Below are 20,052 nucleotides of genomic sequence, written 5' to 3'. Positions count from 1 at the left end.
TCTGTCTGTTTGTTTGTCTGGCTTAAGAAGCCGATTAGATTTCTTAATAGGTGACAGTCCGCAAGCCATGCATGGAGATTTGCGTTCTTAACAAGCCATGCGTTCTTAACAATGAACCATGTCTCAATTTTTTCTATTCAGCGCTTTCGGAGATAGAGAGGTGCAAAGTTTTCGGTTTTTCCAAGATGGCGACCGAACCATGTGACCGATGACGTCATCATTATCATCAAAACATTCTACAGGTGGAGTTGAACCCATGCTGAAAATTTCCTTTCGATCGGACCAACGGTTGCAGAGAAAATGATATTTATTCTGTGCGGACAAACAAACAGACAGACAAACAAACGGACTCAAATGCAATACCCTCTCCTCTGGCGAGGGTAACTAGAATGGCACTCGGTAGAGAGCGTACCTCCATCAGGCTGAACAGTTTATGTTTTGTATCCCAATGATAGGTCGGATCTGGATTCGGACCTGAACCAAAATCTAATCGGCTTGTTCTTGTCACCTGTTAAGAACTCTCCATGGGGAATAAAATATGTTAATGATGATGTCATAGGTGCCTCCATTATGACGTCATAATTTGACAAGTACAAAAGTTCATCCGATCAAGATGAAATTTCTTGAGCGTAATCTAGGAATAAATTAGTTTAGAAAAAATATATAATGATGACGTATACATTAAATATAAAAATATATAATGATGACGGTCACGTGGTTCGGCCGCCATATTTGTTTTAACACAAAAGCCTTAAAAACCACTGAAAATACATCCTGGCGAGGGTTTGCAATCTCTGATTGCTCTTTTTCTTGTTATATATGTGTTCCTTGCTGAAAATACATGTCAAACCAACTGGACTTGAGTAGACTTTTGTCTGTGATAAAGTTGTGTTTGAAGATTTAAAAAATTAAACCATAAATTATTTACATTGCAAGTTTGAGGTTGACCCTCAAAATGGCATAGATTGACTGGACTTGACTTGGCATAGATTGTTACGTGGTAACGTGTGTATCAACCCAGATGGTTATTCGCAATGTCAACTTGGCACCTTTTCATTATCATGCCGATAAGCACTTATTAAAGGTTACATGCAGGATAACTGCATATATTAATATGTCAATGCCTTAAAATGTATGTTGGGGGTATACAAATGTGTATTTATTCATATTTACACATTTTTGCAATCTAGTTACATTTCAATCATTAATTTGTAACAAAGGATAAACAACTTACTGTTTTTTGTGACGGCATAAAGGACACAAACAACAGGTACGAATAACTAATTAATGTCCTAAATAAGGTTGTGTAAAAGAGAGTGCATCAGATTCGACTTCTGATTCAATGGTTTCCTTTGTTTGTTTGTTTTCTACAGCGACATTGAAACTGTTATTTTATTTCAATTAAATTATATATTTGAACACTGAAGAACACAAATCACATTGTTTGCACTTTCAAAACCCTACAGTTTAGTAGTACTTGGGCAACATTTTACGCCATCTCGACCAATCAAATTTGCTGTGCACTCTGAGGGTGGAGCAACAACAAGATTCAGACAAAATGGCAGCATCGAGCGATGCAACAACACAGCTAACTTCGTCCAAAAGATACGTTTGTTTCAGTTCATGTTTTTATCAAAGTTCGTTCCTAAATGGTCATTTTCTCCTAGAAGAGTTGGCAGAAGACTCAACTCTGGACTTTTGCCTTTGATCCATTGACCTCATATGGTTGCCATCTTGCCTGCTATTCAAATTTCTTGAACAAGGCTAATATAGAATGTGCTCGGGAATGCCAAGCAAGAGTTGAAAAGAATTTCCCATGTCCTTTTTCTCAAGATCACGTAGGCTAAAGTGTTCTATGAATTCTAGTTTTTGAAATGGAATTGGTCTATTTATTCACCATGTATACACCTGCCTAACCTTGAATAGGACAGGATGGTGCACAGGTAGCACAATATTACCTTTCCGCTGTCTCCTCTGAGTTTAAATCCAAGCCAGGTTATAAATTGTCGGATTGATGCTACACAGTCATCGCGTTGCATCACAACGTGCGCTGTCCCTAGGATTGACCTTAAGGGTGTAGTACTGGTGAACTTTCCAATATGCCTCTTTTTTTTTAAAAAAAACTATGTTTTTACGGCTTAGATTCATACGTATTGTATAAACTCATTCAGTATTTCCTTTAAAATATCTAATGTTATCTTTACACGCAATTTACAAGAAATATAATATTTTGCATGAAATTTGTTATAACTTTAATTTGCATCATTCTTTTGGGCTGAAATTTGGACAGGATATTCAGAATATCACTTCCTTTAAAATGATGAAGGCTTTTGTTTATAGGATTAGCCATTGTGGATTTATTGAAGGACAACCAAGTTTTATCTGGTAATTGGCATAATTAGCTAATTAGTGAACATTTGACATAATTTCACAAAATCCTCTCATCAGGTAGTAGAGTAACACATGTATAATACATGTACCAAGTTTTGTGTGAAAAGAATGATAGGTGACATAGAAGATAGAAGTAGAAATGTGTTCTTTGTTTTTCCTTGTTTTTTATTGACGGTCTAATTTATGCAAATTATATGCATGTAATATGACAAAGAAGCGTTGAAACTGGTCTGAGTTAAAGCCAAGATTATATCTTTCAAGAAAAACTGAAAATTAGATATTAACTTGACTTTGTTTTTGTGTAAAGGCCTCTCAAAGGTACCTATGTAGTTTTCTCAATTTTTCACCAGTACTACACCCTTAAGCCGGATGCCCCACCTATTAGCATTAGTTTGTGGACGTTGAAGATCCCACCGGTGTCTTTCACAGCTCCAGTCAAGCGTTAGGCAAGCCAGTCAGTTCGTGAAAGACAGGCTGAAAGTTCTCCTACAGGCGAACCTACAAGGTGGGAATAATGGAGCCATTAAATAAGTAATGCGTGTTAGGAACGAGGGTACAGGATCTAGCAGAAGGGCACGACAGTGATTTATACCGGCTCATGCGCCCCAATTTCATGAGCCAGCTCATGAAAGAACTCGAACTGAAAACTGGAAAACTGATTAAGAAAAACTAGATGAATTGATGTGAAAGAACGAATTACTGCCAGACATCCTTTTTAGCCCATTGGAAATTTGGGATTCATATCCTTTGCATGCACATAGAATGAACCTAAGAATAAAACAGAAATTAGAAAGAAAACGAAAATAAAACCGAGATCCCAAGTTGGCAAATTGTGCACCCGTTTTTGCTTTCCACGGGGTCCGTCTTTTATTACCTTCGCAAAAGCGGAAGGTTATGTTTTGATCGCTGTGTATTTATTTGTATGTCTGTGTGTGTGTGTGTATGTTATTCGCATAACTCAAAAAGTATTCAACCGAATTGCATGAAATTTGGTGGGATGATTGGTTATTATACGGGACACATTTGATTAGATTTTGGGAGCAATCGGGTCAAAGGTCAAGGTCAAGGTCACGAAAAGGTCAAAATCGTATTTTTACCAAGTACAGAACAGTAGCTGCGGCGAAGGTATGCGCTCTACCGAGTGCCCGTTCTAGTTGGAACATGTTATTGAATTATCTTAATTATTGAAAAATTATCGGCATGTTATTGGAACGAACAAAAATTGCAGAATGAACTATAACTTATTCATATGTTTGAACATAAGAAGCATTCAAACGACGCAAACAGGCCTCATGTTTCCCTGGAATTGGTCCATTTGTTGGTGAGCGTATGCTTATTGGACCGGGAATGGACTCCATGTTTGGAACATGGGTGTGTACCATTATCTGTTGGGGGTTCTCCTGAACCGCTGATGATCGGTGTCCCTGGTGGTTTATGTCAGGAATTCCGGATTTGTCCAGGTTTCCTGCGATACCTCACAAAGCACGATGGAATATTTCATGTCCACCAACGAATGTTATCAAACGTCTACCCAGCTAGATATTCATCCGACAGGCGGCGTACTCGTTGATGCAAAGAGGCCTTGTCTGCAAAGCACCAATCTGACAGTTTATCTATTTGAGTCGAGTTGGAATCGTACCCAGATCAACTACAACATTTACCTGGTGATAGGAAAGCATCCAACAATTATATGTTGACAATGTTTGGATAGATATGGCTTTTGTTAATGTCTCTTTGTTGATGATGATGGTGATGATGGTGATGATGATGATGATGTCGAGTCTCCTCGGGCAATGATGGCATTGCCTTTCTACGGCTGGTACACACGGGTAAGTGTGTGGTATAGACTGGGGGTCGCCACTCCTCTCCGACTCTCTGATGGCCGTTGGGGAATTCACCCTCTTCCACCCGTGCTGTTGGAGTCAACTGGACACTCATCCACCAGATGTGCAGAGACATCTGCCATTTAAACTGCATGGCTGCAGACCGTTACCCTGGTAAGGGGGGCTGACGGGTACTACACCTTGCCCACAGGTGACCTGGGTTATGCAAGGCAGTGGCATCCATCTCCCTGTTGTATCGGAAGACAACTACATACCCATAGAGATGTCTCTTTATAGAGAGAGGGAAGGATGGTTTGATTTTCCTTGGTGAGAGTGAAACTCTGTCATGGCTCTGGAATCCCGACAAGGCTCAGTGAGAATCAATTCATCACTCGGATCTTAACTTAATAATGGGGAAGGAGGCGCACAATGAAATATGTAATGTAATGTGAATACAATACAATTTTAGGACTTAAAAGAAACACTATCGCTTCCCAAGTCCGGAATTGAAATTTAAAATAAAAAATAACATTGGTATACGAAAGGAGAAAAGTAATTGGAAAAAGAAAATATTCCACATTTCAAAAGAATTTTTTTTTTTCCCCAAAAGAACAAAAAAAAAATTCCAAATGGAAAAAGATATTCCAAATTAATTATTATTATATTGCTGATTGTGATTTGTACAGACCCCTGACTGTTTTCCCCTTTCCTCTTATACATCATGTACATGCTGGTCAAACACCCACTGCAAACGTAAAAAATAAATGGACCCTAAGGAGGGTTTTTGTGTATTTTAGATTTCACGCCTTGGCATGCAGAAAATTGAAAATGTATTTTATGCCAAAATACCTCGTAATTCACGCAATATCATAAACAAATTTCCTGCAGAGCTTGGACGGCTCCGCTTTCATGCTCTCCTGATGCGGAAAGACATTTTTAACCGAAGCAAAGTCTGGAGGTGCGAATGATTCATCATCAACCATGCTTGCAATGTTGTTTCCAAATGGTGTTTCATAAAACACAGCATATAGAATAGTTGAGCCAAATCAAAACAGCCATCAGCCTCAAACATTTCCACTGGCCTTTCATCAATGGCCTCGGTGAACGAATACTGATCGGATTCAGCTTTGCAGCACTCGGGATATAATTGTAAACCTCGGTTTAGTTGTATTACACATGACATGCACAAATCGAGCTCGGGAATAGAATAAAAGAAGAAAGCTGCCTCATAAATAGCCTTTCCAACAAATCCCTGGGCTATTTTCCCTTGTATTGAGCCATATTCACACCCAACATGCTCTGTACATCTATACCAATAGACAAATCTAGACAAAAGTCTCTCTCACTCTCTCTGTTTGTATGTTTTCTATGCATGGCCACATCTTTTAAGTTACAACCTCCAAACTCAGGGTACAAATACAACTTTGTGTAAGGGGTAACATAGGCTACGTGGCTGCGGCCTCACGCGGAGGAGTAGGGGCCGGGAGGAGGCGTAAATTCTCTATGTAAATGTGTACTGTGTAGCGCCACATTGTGGTGGCAGAGGGTATTACAATTTCTTTTTTACCTGAGCAATGCTGAGGTTAAAGCACTCTATTTTGGCAAACAAGACGACTAATTGGTCCGTCCGCGAAGCGACGGATAGGCTCTGCTAGTACACTAAAAATATTAGACATATAACATCAACTAGCATTCATGTTCACAAATGCAGGACTTGTTTTGAACACTTGTTGGGAGTGACATTTAAACACATGTGAAACATTACCTTTGCTGCCCACACATGATATCACATGTCTATAGTCCTCTCCAAATGTGGTCATTTTTGAAAGCGTATTGCCACCGTTGATGATATGAAAATGAAAGTGATGGACATGAAAGGTATGACAGCAAGATAATTTTAAATAATGATTTCAGCAGTTGCACATTTATCAATCATAATTATTGCAATTATATCACAAGAAGTTATACCAGCTTGGACCATTCTGCTATTCCAGTCATGCAATGTTTGTGTTGCCGGGAATTACTATTCTGCAGCATGTCTCCAAATTCCTGTCTTCCTTTGAAGTCAAAGTTAAAACGATACTCAAGGAAAAGGCATTGCATCAGCCCAGCTGTCATATCCAATGTCTACGACCTTGACGCACATTCATGCCATTTTGTGTAGGCCTGTGGGGTCTTTCAACATGCGGATGAGCTGGCCACAATTTGTTGTTTGCAGCCAATTTTTTAACAAGCCTGTAGCACACTGACATTTATCTTGATGACCCAGCTTGATGATCGAATGTGGTTAAAACGGGTGTAGGGTGACTCACCAACAAATACAAGAAAATAACAGAGAAAAGATAGTGACACCGTGCAATTATTTTTTTATATTTTGCATCCACATTTGCAAAGCAAGTGGCAGGAATCATACTAAACCCAACAAATATCAGGTAGACAACATACTTGTAGTAAGTTGATCGGGGAATAGAAGGCAGTTGGGAAGTTTGAGAGTGAATTTACCTTCAGGACCAGAGAGCTTACATCCAATAGTACTTTAAGAGGTAAAGAAAGAGGTTAGTAGAGAGTGATCAGATACTGTAATATATTTAACTAGCTGGAAGCCCATGGTAAAATGCCACAAAATAAAATAAAAAAGGACGCTTTTTATTCTTGCCATGATTGAAATGTATTCTTCTTGCCCTCAACCCTCCTCCCCAGACTGTCACCATGTGCTCTTAAATCCCCACACCCCCATCGGCCCCTCACAGATCTTCCAACTCCTCCCGGACCATTTATCCCTCCCCAAACCGTCCAGCCCCTCCTCAGACCATCACCCCGTGATCTCAAACCCCTACACTCCCATTTGCCCCCTCCCGGATCTTCCAACCCCTCCCCAGACCATCACCCTGTGTTCCCAGACCCCCACGCCACATTCACCCCCATAAGCCCCCTCTCAGATCTTCCAACCCCTCCCCGAACATTTATCCCCTCCCAGACAATCCACCCCCTCCCCAGACCATCACCCCTTGATCCTAGACCCCCACACTCCGAACCGCCCCCTCCAAGACCTTCCAACCCATCCCCAGACCATCACCCTGTGTTCCCAGACCCCCACACCCCATTTACCCCCATCGGTCCCCTCCCAGATCTTCCAACCCCTCCCCGAACATTTATCCCCTCCCAGACCATCCAACCCCTCCCCAGACCATCACCCCATGATCCCAGACCCCCACACTCCCATCCGCCCCCTCCCGGATCTTCCAACCCCTCCCCAGACCATCACCCTGTGCTCCCAGACCCCCACGCCGCATTCACCCCCAAACCCCCATCCGCCTCCTCCAAGATCTTCCCACCCCTCCCCGACCATTCATTCCCTCCCAGACTCCCACACCCCATATGCCTCCCCCCCCCCACACCTCCCAGCACCCCACTCCCCTCTATCTCACCCTCTCTCTGTTCTCTTCACCCTCTTTTGCTCAAGGTCATCTGCCATCTGCTTGGAAATCAGCAAACATCACCGCTTTACACAAAAAAGGTGTAAAAACAGATCCTTGCAACCACAGACCAATCAGCCTGCTCCCAATAATCGGCAAAGTCATGGAATCCATCATTGCTTCGGATATCAAATCCTTCCTCTTCTCCAATGGCTTGATCTCTGATCATCAATTTGGATTCATTCGAGGTCACTCTACTCTGGACATGCTGCTTCTGCTGTCTCAACAATGGATGGAGGCCCTCAACGCCAAACAGGAAATCAGAGCCGTCTCCCTTGACGTATCTCGATCCTTCGATACGGTCTGACACCCCCGTTCTGCTCACCAAATTCTCCTCCTATGGTATCCATGGAAATCTTCACGCATGGCTTGCGGACTTCCTTTCCGGTCGCAATCAAAGTGTGGCCATGAATGGAATTCTCTCATCTCCCCTTCCTGTTCAGGCTGGAGTTCCTCAAGGCAGTGTTCTGGGCCCTGTGCTTTTCATGGTCTTCATTAATGATCTCTCTGACTCTCTGGAAAATACTCTCTATCTCTTTGCTGATGACTCCACTCTCTGCCGCTCCATATCTCAACTCTCAGATCGGCAGTCTGCAGCCTCCTCACTCTCTGCAGACCTGGACAAAATCACAAACTGGTCAAACAAGTGGAACATGTCTTTCAATCCGGACAAATCTCACACTCTCACTATGTCTCTCCGAAAAGACTGTCTGGAAAACTCTCCCATCTACTTTCTCAACAATAATAATAATAACAATACATTTATTTTATATAGCGCTTTTCAAGAAGCCCAAAGGCGCTTTGACAGAGTACAAAAAACAAGTGCAAAAAGAAAAAAATCAATAGGTAAATAATCAAAGCAATACAATCCTCTTAAAGAAGTTCTGTCACTCAAGCTTTTGGGTCTCACTGTCAGCCATGATCTCTCCTGGGAAAACCACATTTCCAAGCTGGCCTCCAAAGCCAGTTGCCGACTGGGCATCCTCTGTCGTACGAAGTCCTTCTTTGGCACACCTGAGCTCCTCACCACATACAAGGCTTTCATCCACAGCTTGATGGAATACTGCTCTCCCCTCTGGTCTGGTGCTGCTGCCTCACACCTAGCTCGGCTTCACACAGTAGAAACCAAAGCTTTCAGGATCATTGGAATCTCCCACGATGAAGCTGATTCTGAGGGCCTTTCACTCTCTCACCGCAGGCAGGTTTGGTGGTCTTTTTGTCTTCTACCAACTCCTCTCTGGCCTAGCTCTCCCAGCTCTGTCTTTGCTGTGTCCCCCAAATATTCCTGCAGGACGCACAAGATCTGCCAGCAAACCTCTTCTGGTGAAACTGCCAAAATCAAGACTCTCTGCTCACCTTCACTCTTTTAATCCTCTTTTTCCCCACCTCTGGAGCAAACTCCCTCACTCTTCAATCACACTCCTCCCTCCAGGTCTTTAAAACAGCTGTTCACCACCATCTCTTATCTTCCCCCATCCAAAACCTTGATCTTTTCTACCCCCATTAATACACCCCAAATCCACATCTTTCAATCTCCGACTTCATTCCTGAAATTCCTTGTAGTGTCTTTTTTTTTTATACCGTGTACACCTTCCCCCCCCCCCCCCGCCCCCACTCCCCAGCCCTCTCCCTTCGAACAGATCTCACGATGTTCCTGTTCTCCACTGTTGTGCTTGTGTGCTTCCCTCTCTCTCTCCCCATCTTGTCTCCCCCTCCCTTTGTTGTTTTATGTGCTAATATGTGTTCAATGTGCTAGCTCTTAAACGTGCTTCGATCTTGTATACATATATATATATATATATATATATATATATATATATATATATATATATATATATATATATATATATATATATATATATATATATATATATATATATATAGCGGCTACCGCTGGGTTTACACAATCGTCTTGCACCTACCAAGGACGCGGAGCGATCACCATGCCGGGCTCGTCCAGGACGCCCGGGCAGGCCCGCGCTCAACTTGCCAGGCCTCGGCCGGGACGCCCGGGCATGCCCGGGCACGCCCGGCCACGCCCGCTCTCGACTTGCCAGGCCGCGGCCAGGACGCCCGGCCACGCCCCCTCTCGCCTTTCCCGGGCAAACGCTCCGGGATAATGTGTGTATATATATTGCTGCCCGATAAACGGGCTTTTCAGAGTACCCGAGTTGTTTTGTGACAATAAAGAAACTCGGACGAATTCCAGCTTTTTGTCGCGTCCATTCTTCCGATTACGTGGGAGCACAGCTCCTTCATTGGTGACCTACCGACATGGACACGGCAGTTGCCCTTAAACTGCCTACCTTCTGGGAGGCTCACGCGGCGGTTTGGTTCGCCCAGGCGGACTCCCTGTTCGCCCTGCGAGGCATCACGGCCGACGACACCCGCTTCCACCATGTGGTAGTAGCGCTCGGTTCAGCCACCGCGGCCCGCGCCCTGAGCCTCCTCGAGAGCCCGCTAGCCGCTGACAAATACGGCGCAATTAAAAAGCTCCTCCTCGACGCTTTCGCCCTCCCATCGGCGGAACGCGCACGGCGCCTGCTCGACCTGCCCGAGCTCGGCGACACGTGCCCGTCCGAGCGAATGGACTACATGCTTTCGCTGCTCGGCGAGCACTCTCCGGCAAGCCTGTTCCAGGAGCTGTTCCTCCGTCAGCTGCCTAGCCCGGTACGCCTCGCCCTGGCGAGCACGACGATCACGGATCCCCGCGCCCTCGCCAGGGAAGCCGACAAGATCTCCGCGGCAGGCCAACGCATTGCAGCAGCGACCTGGGGCCCACCGCCGTCCGACACAACACCCAGGGCGCCCAAGCACCCGGCACGGTCGACGACCGAACTGCCGATGCAATTGGCGGCCGCAACGCCGAGCCGACCACCTCCAGCACGACGACCGGGGCCTCCACCTGACCAAGCGTGGTGTTACTATCATGCCAGGTTCGGACAGAAGGCCCGGACATGCCGACCCCCGTGCACCTTCGGCAGGCCGGGAAACGGCCGGGCCGGCGTTCATTACCAGCCATGAGCGCCGGCCACACGGGCAACTTACTTTTCATCACGGACAAAGCGTCCGGACGGCGCTTCCTGTGCGACACCGGCGCCCAACTGAGCGTCATACCCGCCTCCGATCAGGACAGGCAGTCCGCGGTTTGCGGCCCCTCCTTGGTTGCGGCCAACGGATCGGCCATCCGCACCTTCGGCCCTCGCAACGTCACCCTCTGCTTCGGCGGCCAACGCTTTACTTGGACTTTTGTAACCGCCAGCGTACCCATGGCTCTGCTAGGCGCCGACTTCCTCTGCGCACACGGACTGCTGGTGGACGTCCAACGGCGTCGCCTCATCAACGCCGAGACCTTCAGCTCCCTGGTATGCACATTGAGCAGCTCCGCTCCGACCGAGCTGGCATGCGCCCTCCCGGCGGCGAACGAGTTTGCTCGCCTGCTCACGGAGTTCCCGGCCCTCACGCGGCCGACGTTTTCGGCCGTCGCAGTACGACATGGGATCGAGCACCACATACCAACCACGGGCCCGCCGGTCTACGCCAGAGCCCGCCGGTCTACGCCAGAGCCCACCGCCTCGACCCAGCCAAGCTCGCCGTGGCCAAAGCCGAGTTTGACGCATTGGAACACCTCGGCATCGTGCGGCGCTCCGATAGCGCGTGGGCTTCGCCACTACACATCGTGCCAAAACCAGGGGGCGGCTGGCGCCCATGTGGCGACTACCGCCGCCTTAACGATGCTACCACCCCCGACAGGTATCCGATCCCGCACATCCAAGACTTCTCCGCCCGTCTGGCAGGACGGGTCATTTTTTCAAAAATCGATCTCATACGGGGATATCACCAGGTACCTGTCAGGGCGGCCGACGTCCCTAAAACGGTCATCATCACGCCGTTTGGCTTATTCGAATTCCTACGGATGCCGTTTGGCCTCAAGAACGCGGCTCAGGCGTTCCAGCGCTTGATGGACGGCGTGCTGCGTGACCTGCCGTTCCTCTTCGTTTACCTGGACGACATCCTCGTCGCCAGCACGTCCCGGGCCGAGCACCTCCTCCACCTCCGAACACTGTTCGGGCGCCTCAGCGAGCACGGCCTCATCGTCAACCCGGCCAAATGCCACTTCGGCACGATGGCCGTTGATTTTTTGGGCCACCACATCACCAAGAACGGGGCCGTGCCGCTGCCAACCAAGGTCGAGGCCATCACCACGTTTCCGCGTCCCCGCTCCATAAAGGCCCTGCAGGAATTCCTGGGAATGGTGAATTTATATCACCGCTTCGTGCCCCGTGCTGCTCAACTCATGCTGCCCCTCTATGAAGCCCTCCGGGGCAAGCCGGCCAAGCACGACATCGTCTGGTCCGCAGCAATGGACGCGGCCTTCCAAAGCTCAAAGCGGGCCCTCGCCGACGCAACACTGCTCGCTCACCCGGTGCTCAACGCTCCCATCGCCCTCACCACGGATGCCTCCGAATACGCGGTGGGCGCCGTACATGAGCAATGGGTGAACGGGGTTTGGCAGCCACTCGCTTTTTTCAGCCGGCAGCTCCGGCCGAACGAGCTCAAATATAGCACGTTTGACCGTGAGCTCCTCGGTCTACACCTGGCCGTCCACCATTTCCGCCACCTCCTGGAGGGCCGACCTTTCACGGCGTTCGTCGACCACAAGCCGTTGGTTTACGCAATGGCCAAGGTCACGGAGCCGTGGTCGGCCCGCCAACAGCGCCACCTCTCCGCCGTGTCGGAGTTTACCACGGACATCCGGCACGTCGCCGGCAAAAACAACGCCGTGGCCGACTGTCTTTCTCGGGCCAGCGCGAACGTGGTCCACCTCGGCGTGGACTTCGCGCTTATGGTGGCGGACCAAACCACCGACACCACGGTGCAAGCCCTTCTGGCGGCGGACACGGGCCTCCGCCTGGCCGACATCCCCTTCGCGGATACTGTCCTGCTCTGCGACGTCTCCCAAGGCCAGCCTCGCCCCATCGTGCCCGTTACCTGGCAACACCGCATCTTCGCCTCCCTCCACGGCCTTTCCCACCCGGGCCGGAAAGCTTCCCAGAAGCTGGTGTCAGCGCGATTCGTCTGGCACGGCCTTCGACGGGACGTCCGCGATTGGACCAGCACCTGCACAGCCTGCCAACAGGCCATGGTCCACCGACACACCCAGGCCCCGCTGGCACCTTTCACCGTGCCCGAACGACGTTTCGACCACGTCAACGTGGATCTGGTGGGCCCCCTCCCCCCATCACGGGGGTTCACACACCTGCTCACCATGGTGGACAGGACCACCAGGTGGCCGGAGGCCGTTCCCCTCGTCTCCACCACCACCGCCGACGTGGGGCAGGCTTTCATCGCCACCTGGGTCGCCCGCTTCGGCGCACCGGCGGACATCTCGTCGGACCGCAAACCGCAGTTCACCTCCGAGCTGTGGGGCGCGGTCGCCCGCAACCTGGGGGTCAAGCTCCACCGTACTACGGCCTTCCACTCCCAAGCCAACGGGTTGTGCGAGCGATTCCACCTCTCCATGAAGGCCGCGCTCATGGGCGGCCTTCAAGACGGCGGTTGGGCCGACCGGCTGCCGTGGGTCCTTTTGGGCCTCCGCACCGCCCCCAAGGAGGACCTCCGGGCATCCACCGCCGAGCTTGTCTACGGCCAGGCGCTACGCGTTCCGGGTGAATTCGTGCCCGACGCTACCAGTCCCTGGTCCGCAGCTCACCAGCGCTCGGACCTCCAGGAGGCCGCCCGACGGTTTGCCCCCGTGCCAACATCCCACCACGGTGACCCCCAGTCCTACGTCACCCCAGCGCTTCGCACAGCGGAGTACGTTTTTGTGCGTCATGACGCACATCGGGGGCCACTCCGGCCGCCGTACGACGGGCCCTTCCGGGTCCTGCGACGGGACGACAAGTCGTTCGTCATCGACATCGGCGGCAGGTCGGACCGGATTGCGGTGGACCGCCTCAAGCCGGCGCACGTGGACATCGACCAACCGCCACGGTTGGCCCTTCCGCCTCGGCGGGGCCGCCCCCGTCCACGGTGCCCCCCACTCGACCGCCCACCACCACACCGGACCCCCCCCCCCCCCCCACGACCCGCCAGGGGTCGCTTCGGCCGGGTCATCAGGACCCCCCTCAAATTGACCCTGCCGGTGCAAGTCGATTCTGGGGGGACGTGTGTAGCGGCTACCGCTGGGTTTACACAATCGCCTTGCACCTACCAAGGACGCGGAGCGATCACCATGCCGGGCTCGTCCAGGACGCCCGGGCAGGCCCGTGCTCAACTTGCCAGGCCTCGGCCGGGACGCCCGGGCATGCCCGGGCACGCCCGGCCACGCCCGCTCTCGACTTGCCAGGCCACGCCCGGGCATGCCCGCCCTCGACTTGCCAGGCCGCGGCCAGGACGCCCGGCTACGCCCCCTCTCGCCTTTCCCGGGCAAACGCTCCGGGATAATGTGTGTATATATATATTGCTGCCCGATAAACGGGCTTTTCAGAGTACCCGAGTTGTTTTGTGACAATAAAGAAACTCGGACGAATTCCAGCTTTTTGTCGCGTCCATTCTTCCGATTACGTGGGAGCACAGCTCCTTCATATATATATATATATATATATATATATATATATATATATATATATATATATATATATATATATATATATATATATCTATATATATATATATATATATATATTATATATATATATATATATATATATATATATATATATATATATATATATATATATATATATACTGTTTACCCATGACAATGCAATCTTGTTGGCTTAAATGCTGTAAGTATCTCCCAGCTTGTTAAAACAGTAAAGCGGACCAACAGTATTTAAGCCGACGAGGATACATGATCACAGGTAAGCAATTGTGGTGGGTCATCCTGATGAGCTTCAATAAGAGTGAAACCATGTTTGATGACTCCACATTTCTTTATATGTGACCTCAGATCACCATTCTTTAAAATAGACTCGAGTATATACTGCTGAAGCTGTCCCTACAGGAAGTGAAGCGGTACGCATGCACTCATGGCGTTTGAATGCCATGATGCATTATTCGGGTCGGAACGGCAACATTGTGGTGTATTACTAGCAGAGTACTCACCCGACGGGCGATGTTGTTCTAAGCATGCAAAAGGTTCTTCTGACATATAACTTTATTTGGGTGGTGTGGGGGCATCAGATCATTGCTTCAATCACTCCGAAAAATAAAATTTGGCGTCGAATTTGGCGATCCATTCGACTGCTCTTTGTCTGTGACGTGACGTTAAGCACTCGAGGCAAATTTCAAGAAGATGAGTGTCAAAGTTCAAGGCGATGAGTGTCAAAGTTCAAGAAGATGAGTGTCAAAGTTCAAGAAGATGAGTGTCAAAGTTCAAGAATATGAGTGTCAAAGTTCAAGGTGATGAGTGTCAAAGTTCAAGAAGATGAGTGTCAAAGTTCAAGAAGATGAGTGTCAAAGTTCAAGGCGATGAGTGTCAAAGTTCAAGAAGATGAGTGTCAAAGTTCAAGAAGATGAGTGTCAAAGTTCAAGAAGATGAGTGTCAAAGTTCAAGGCGATGAGTGTCAAAGTTCAAGGCGATGAGTGTCAAAGTTCAAGGCGATGAGTGTCAAAGTTCAAGAAGATGAGTGTCAAAGTTCAAGAAGATGAGTGTCAAAGTTCAGGAAGATAAGTGTCAAAGTTCAAGACGATGAGTGTCAAAGTTCAAGAAGATGAGTGTCAAAGTTTAAGAAGGTGAGTGTCAAAGTTCAAGAAGACGCGTGCCAAAGTTCAAGAAGACGAGTGTCAAAGTTCAAGAAGACGAGTGTCAAAGTTCAAGAAGACGAGGGTCAAAGTTCAAGAATTTTGTTCAAACTTGGCACAAGCATTATATATGATGGCATACGCATGAACCTTGCTTTATTTTGTGATCTGATCAACGATGGCCGACTGGTAGACTGGCGGCCATTTTAGTTGTAAAATACCCGATAATGAACACGTCCTCAACCATTTTCCGAACTTGCATTTACTGATCTTGTTCAAACTTTGCACACAGATAATGAAGGATGTCTTACATACGCATGTCATTTCTTTTTGACATCAGATCCAATATGGCTGACTGGCGGCCATTTTGTTACTTAAATGTGTCCCCAAACATTTATTGAACATGCATGGTCCGATTTTGTTCAAACTTGGCACAAGGACAGTAAATGATGGCATACATGCATGCCTCAATCTTTATGCAATCTGATACAAAATGGCCGACCGGTAGACTGGCGGCTATTTTAGTTGTAAAAACCCCCGATATTGAACACATCCTCACCCATTTCTTGGAAATGCATTTGCCGATCTTGTTCAATCTTGGCACACAGATAATGAATGATGGCTTACATATGCGTGTCATTTTGTTTTTCGAGATCAGATCCAATATGGCTGACTGGTGGCCATTTTGTTACTTAAATGTGTCCTCAAACATTTATTGAACATGCATGGTCCGATTTTGTTCAAACCTGGCACAAGCACAGCACATGACATCATATACGTGTATTTCACTTTATTTTGCGATCTGATCAAAGATGTCCGGCTGGTAGACTGGCGGCCATTTTAGTTGTAAAAAACCCAATATTGAACACATCCTCCACCATTTCTCGGAAACGCATTTACCGATCTTGTTCAATGTTGGCACACATATAATGAATGATGGCTTACATATGCGTGTCATTTTTTTTTTTGAGATCAGACCAAATATGGCTGACTGGCAGCCATTTTGTTAATTAAATGTGTCCCCATCCATTTCTCGGACATGCATGGACCGATTTTCTTCAAAATACATGAGTATACATATGCAGAAGATTTTGTTTTGTCATCCGACCAAAGATGGCCAAATGATGGCCTTTAACTCCCTGCAGCAAAATTAGTAAAACCACGGCAGGGGCTACGCCATTTTATGTCTTTTTCTTCTTGTTTTCATGATAAATTCTCCTTTTTGATGAGACCCTCCCACAGAGATCAAAATCACAACATGTATTCAATCACCGAACCTTACTTCAGCTACCTACCATTCCTGCCAATATGCAATATACCCTTCATCCCCTCTTGATCTACTCATGACTCATGGCAGTCGTATTGTTCAATAATAACAATATTCAACTTCGGAGTTGTAACTTACCCATGCCTCCCTGAATCACTCCCATACTGCTCATCCCAAATCCTCAAGACCTATCCTAGCTTCTACCTGTTGTGTTGTGAATGTGATTGTGTGCATGTGGCACCTTTAATTTACATCTGTATGAAGTGTATCTATTCATTTATTCATTCGTTCAGTCTGCCTTTATTCTTGGATTCTTCATGTCTGTTGTCATGTCTAAAATATACTGTTTTGTGTTAAGAATACATGTCATCTGATTACTGCCTTCTCACCTACTCAAACCATTTGGCAAATCCCTGGGGAGATATATAAAAAAATTTAAACAGTCTCGTTTTAAGAGACCAGATCTCAACAGGGGGAGAAGGTGCATTTTCTGCTCGAATGTGGTTTCATATAATTTGCCCATTAGTGAAGCATATTTCACGGCAGGACCGCCTTGGTGACCCCGTCCATGCGACAGTATTCTGCCATTTGAGTAGCTTGAAATTATATCCTTGCATTCTCTGTACACATGCTTATCTCCTCCAATGGGATTCATGGTCCTTTTCAGATGATGAAATGGTCTTTATCTTGAACAAATATTGAGCAACTTCAGCTTAAACCTATGGATATTTTCTCCTTGCTTATCAGATCACATGTCACTTGAGTCTCCAGGACTTGAGTCTCGAGCATGTGGATTTTCCCTTCTATGTCTATAGGCTGATATTCCTCATCATTCCAATATTTTTAGACATTGTGGAGTATTGTAAATGGTATAGCAATCGACTAATGAGATATTTTCCTCCAGTGTAATGTATCATCAACTGATTTTAAAAATTCAAACCACCAACTAGTAAATCGGCAAAATTGAGTACCATCTACCTTCCATATCCACATCACAATGGCTCCTGGGCCTCGTCAACACATGTTGGTGGTGTCTTTATTTTCCAATATGCATCTTCCGTCCAAAAACATTTCCTTGAGTAACGACAGATGTGTGAAAAGTTTTTTTAAGAGAGATCTTTCTCATGAATGTGAATGCACCTGCTCATATCCAATGCATCTTTCTGTTTATATGTCAGGCCAATAGTATGTAATTGATGACATCACTGATGACGTTTTTGTTACTCTTGTGAAGCAGCTTGCTTCACGTTTCTTTCTGTTACTACGCTTTGTATTCTGTAGTGAAAAACATAAATTTATGCTGATGTCTTTTTTATGATGCCTGAAGTCAGAAAAATGTGTCCGAGATTGATGCAAAGATGCCATTTTGCCCACTTCCACTAAATTACAGGCTCTTTAATTTGGTAATTTAAAGGCATATATCTCTGCTTCTTCCTCATTCTAATATGTACCTATTCCACCCACTTCTACCTTCCATATCCACAGCTTACGAGATGGCTGGCAGGGTGTGAGCATCGCGAACAGTGGCAGCCATTCTCTGCTAATCTTCAAAAATGTAACGGATGACAGTTACGGAAACTACACCTGCGAAGCACGCAATGCGATGGGACAAAGCAGTGCAAGCCTGCATCTTTACAGTATGCTATTGCAACCTGTCAATGCAGCATTCACATCACATTAAACCCAACGTCCTGGTCACATTACTTATTATCCAATCAGGATACCCCCAACTCAACTTAGACTATCCAGGCATCTATGGCACTTTGATTCTGAAATCCAGCACTTCTCTGAAAAGCACTCGGAAATCCACTTTAAATATATCATAGCAACACTTTATGTCAAGCACTAATAACTTAATTTTAATCACTTGGCAACCAGCTCTTGACGCCTAGCTTTTACTGCAAATCGTAAACAATCATATTAGTCCCACCTTTTTTTTTTTTTTTTTTTTTGGGGGGATACAAGATCGAGGCTCGTGAAAGAGCTAACATTAATCACACAAAAAAGTCAAACCGACACATAAAACACAAAATAATGGGAGCGGTAGACAAGATGGGGAGAGAGGGGGAAGGACACAAACACAACATTTGAGAGCAGGGACGTCGAGAGAAATGTGGGAGGGAGAGGGCTTGGGGTGAGGTGGGAGAGGTATAAAACATATGGATACTGCAAGGACTTCCAGGAAAGAAGTTGGAATTTCAAAAAAAGTGGATCTGGGGTGAATTAGTGGGGGTAGAAAAGATCGAGGTTTTGGATGGGGGAAGATAAGAGATGGTGGTGAACAGCTGTTTTAAAGACCTGGAGGGAGGAGTGGGATTGAAGGGAGTGGGGGAGTTTGTTCCAGAGGTGGGAGAAAAGGTGAATGAAAGAGTGAAGGTGAGCAGAGAGCCGAGATTTTGTCAGTTTAACCATAAGAGAGTTGCTGGCAGATCTTGTGCGACCTGGAGGAATATTGGGGGGACATAGCACAGAGAGAGCTGGGGGAGCAAGGCCGGAGAATATATCTTTATATATATAATATATAATATCACCTTATATTATTTAGCAAAATATTTATTGGTGGTGCTAGTTTAATGGAAGCAAAAAGCAAAAATATTATAAATTGTAATGCAATTACCTTATTGGCCTGGTAATATGCCGGTCTCAAATATAAGATGACCCTCACTTTAGGGTGGAGTGCCAAAAAAAACTTTTTATATGTCGCTGCACATAAAAGACGACCACATACTACTTTCGACAATGAATCATCTGCTTGGTTTGTCTTTTTTCACAAACCCAAACCGTTACGACACATCATGCGTTTGCACCATCCAGGGCTGCCTTTAAACTCCGATTCCGGCACATACATCTCTTGAGCAACCTCACGTGCTTTCGGTAAAATCACGTATCTTATAATGGACGGTCCTTCATCCCGTTTTTTCCGTGACAAAGTAAACAACACCTTTCTCTTTAGCTTGAAACTCCCACGCTTAAGCCCACAGAATGCTCTTCCTTGAGAGTGCGCACTCCCTAATGACTTTCTGCATGCGCCATCGACGAGCACTTCTCTCAGTAACAAGGAATAACGTGGAATAACAAGGACATTTGACGCAGGAGATGGCCATTCGGCCTATCAAGTCTGTGCTACACCAACAGCAGATTAAATAAATCCGTCAAGCTAACGACTTAATTTAATTGGGTGGATGGGGGGAGGAGTGGGAATGGCAAAAGTGTGGCATTCAAGCTCAGGGATATCACCAGGGTGGTACAAATAAAAATAGGGGAAATATCCTTGGGCTCACCTGATAGAACCAGGGAGCCACTGGAAGGTGTGGATGATATGAAATATGCAATGGAGAAGAAAGTC

At 46.7% G+C, this 20,052-nt stretch overlaps 1 protein-coding gene across 5 annotated transcripts in view; it reads left to right on the top strand.

The window, feature by feature from the left end:
• The window catches only part of LOC137431622 (limbic system-associated membrane protein), a 442,918-nt gene that overhangs the window by 402,616 nt on the left and 20,250 nt on the right, over positions 1 to 20,052 (top strand). For all 5 annotated transcript variants that reach the window (XM_068123146.2, XM_068123149.2, XM_068123148.2 and 2 more), the window contains exon 7: positions 18,192 to 18,343. In XM_068123146.2, coding sequence (XP_067979247.1) covers positions 18,192 to 18,343 — 152 coding nt within the window. The remainder of the gene's footprint in view (positions 1 to 18,191; positions 18,344 to 20,052) is intronic.

Source organism: Myxine glutinosa, chromosome 7, assembly GCF_964187855.1.
Source record: "Myxine glutinosa chromosome 7, kmMyxGlut1.1, whole genome shotgun sequence".
Lineage (NCBI taxonomy): Eukaryota > Metazoa > Chordata > Myxini > Myxiniformes > Myxinidae > Myxine > Myxine glutinosa.
This window is presented reverse-complemented; position numbering and strand designations above follow the sequence as displayed.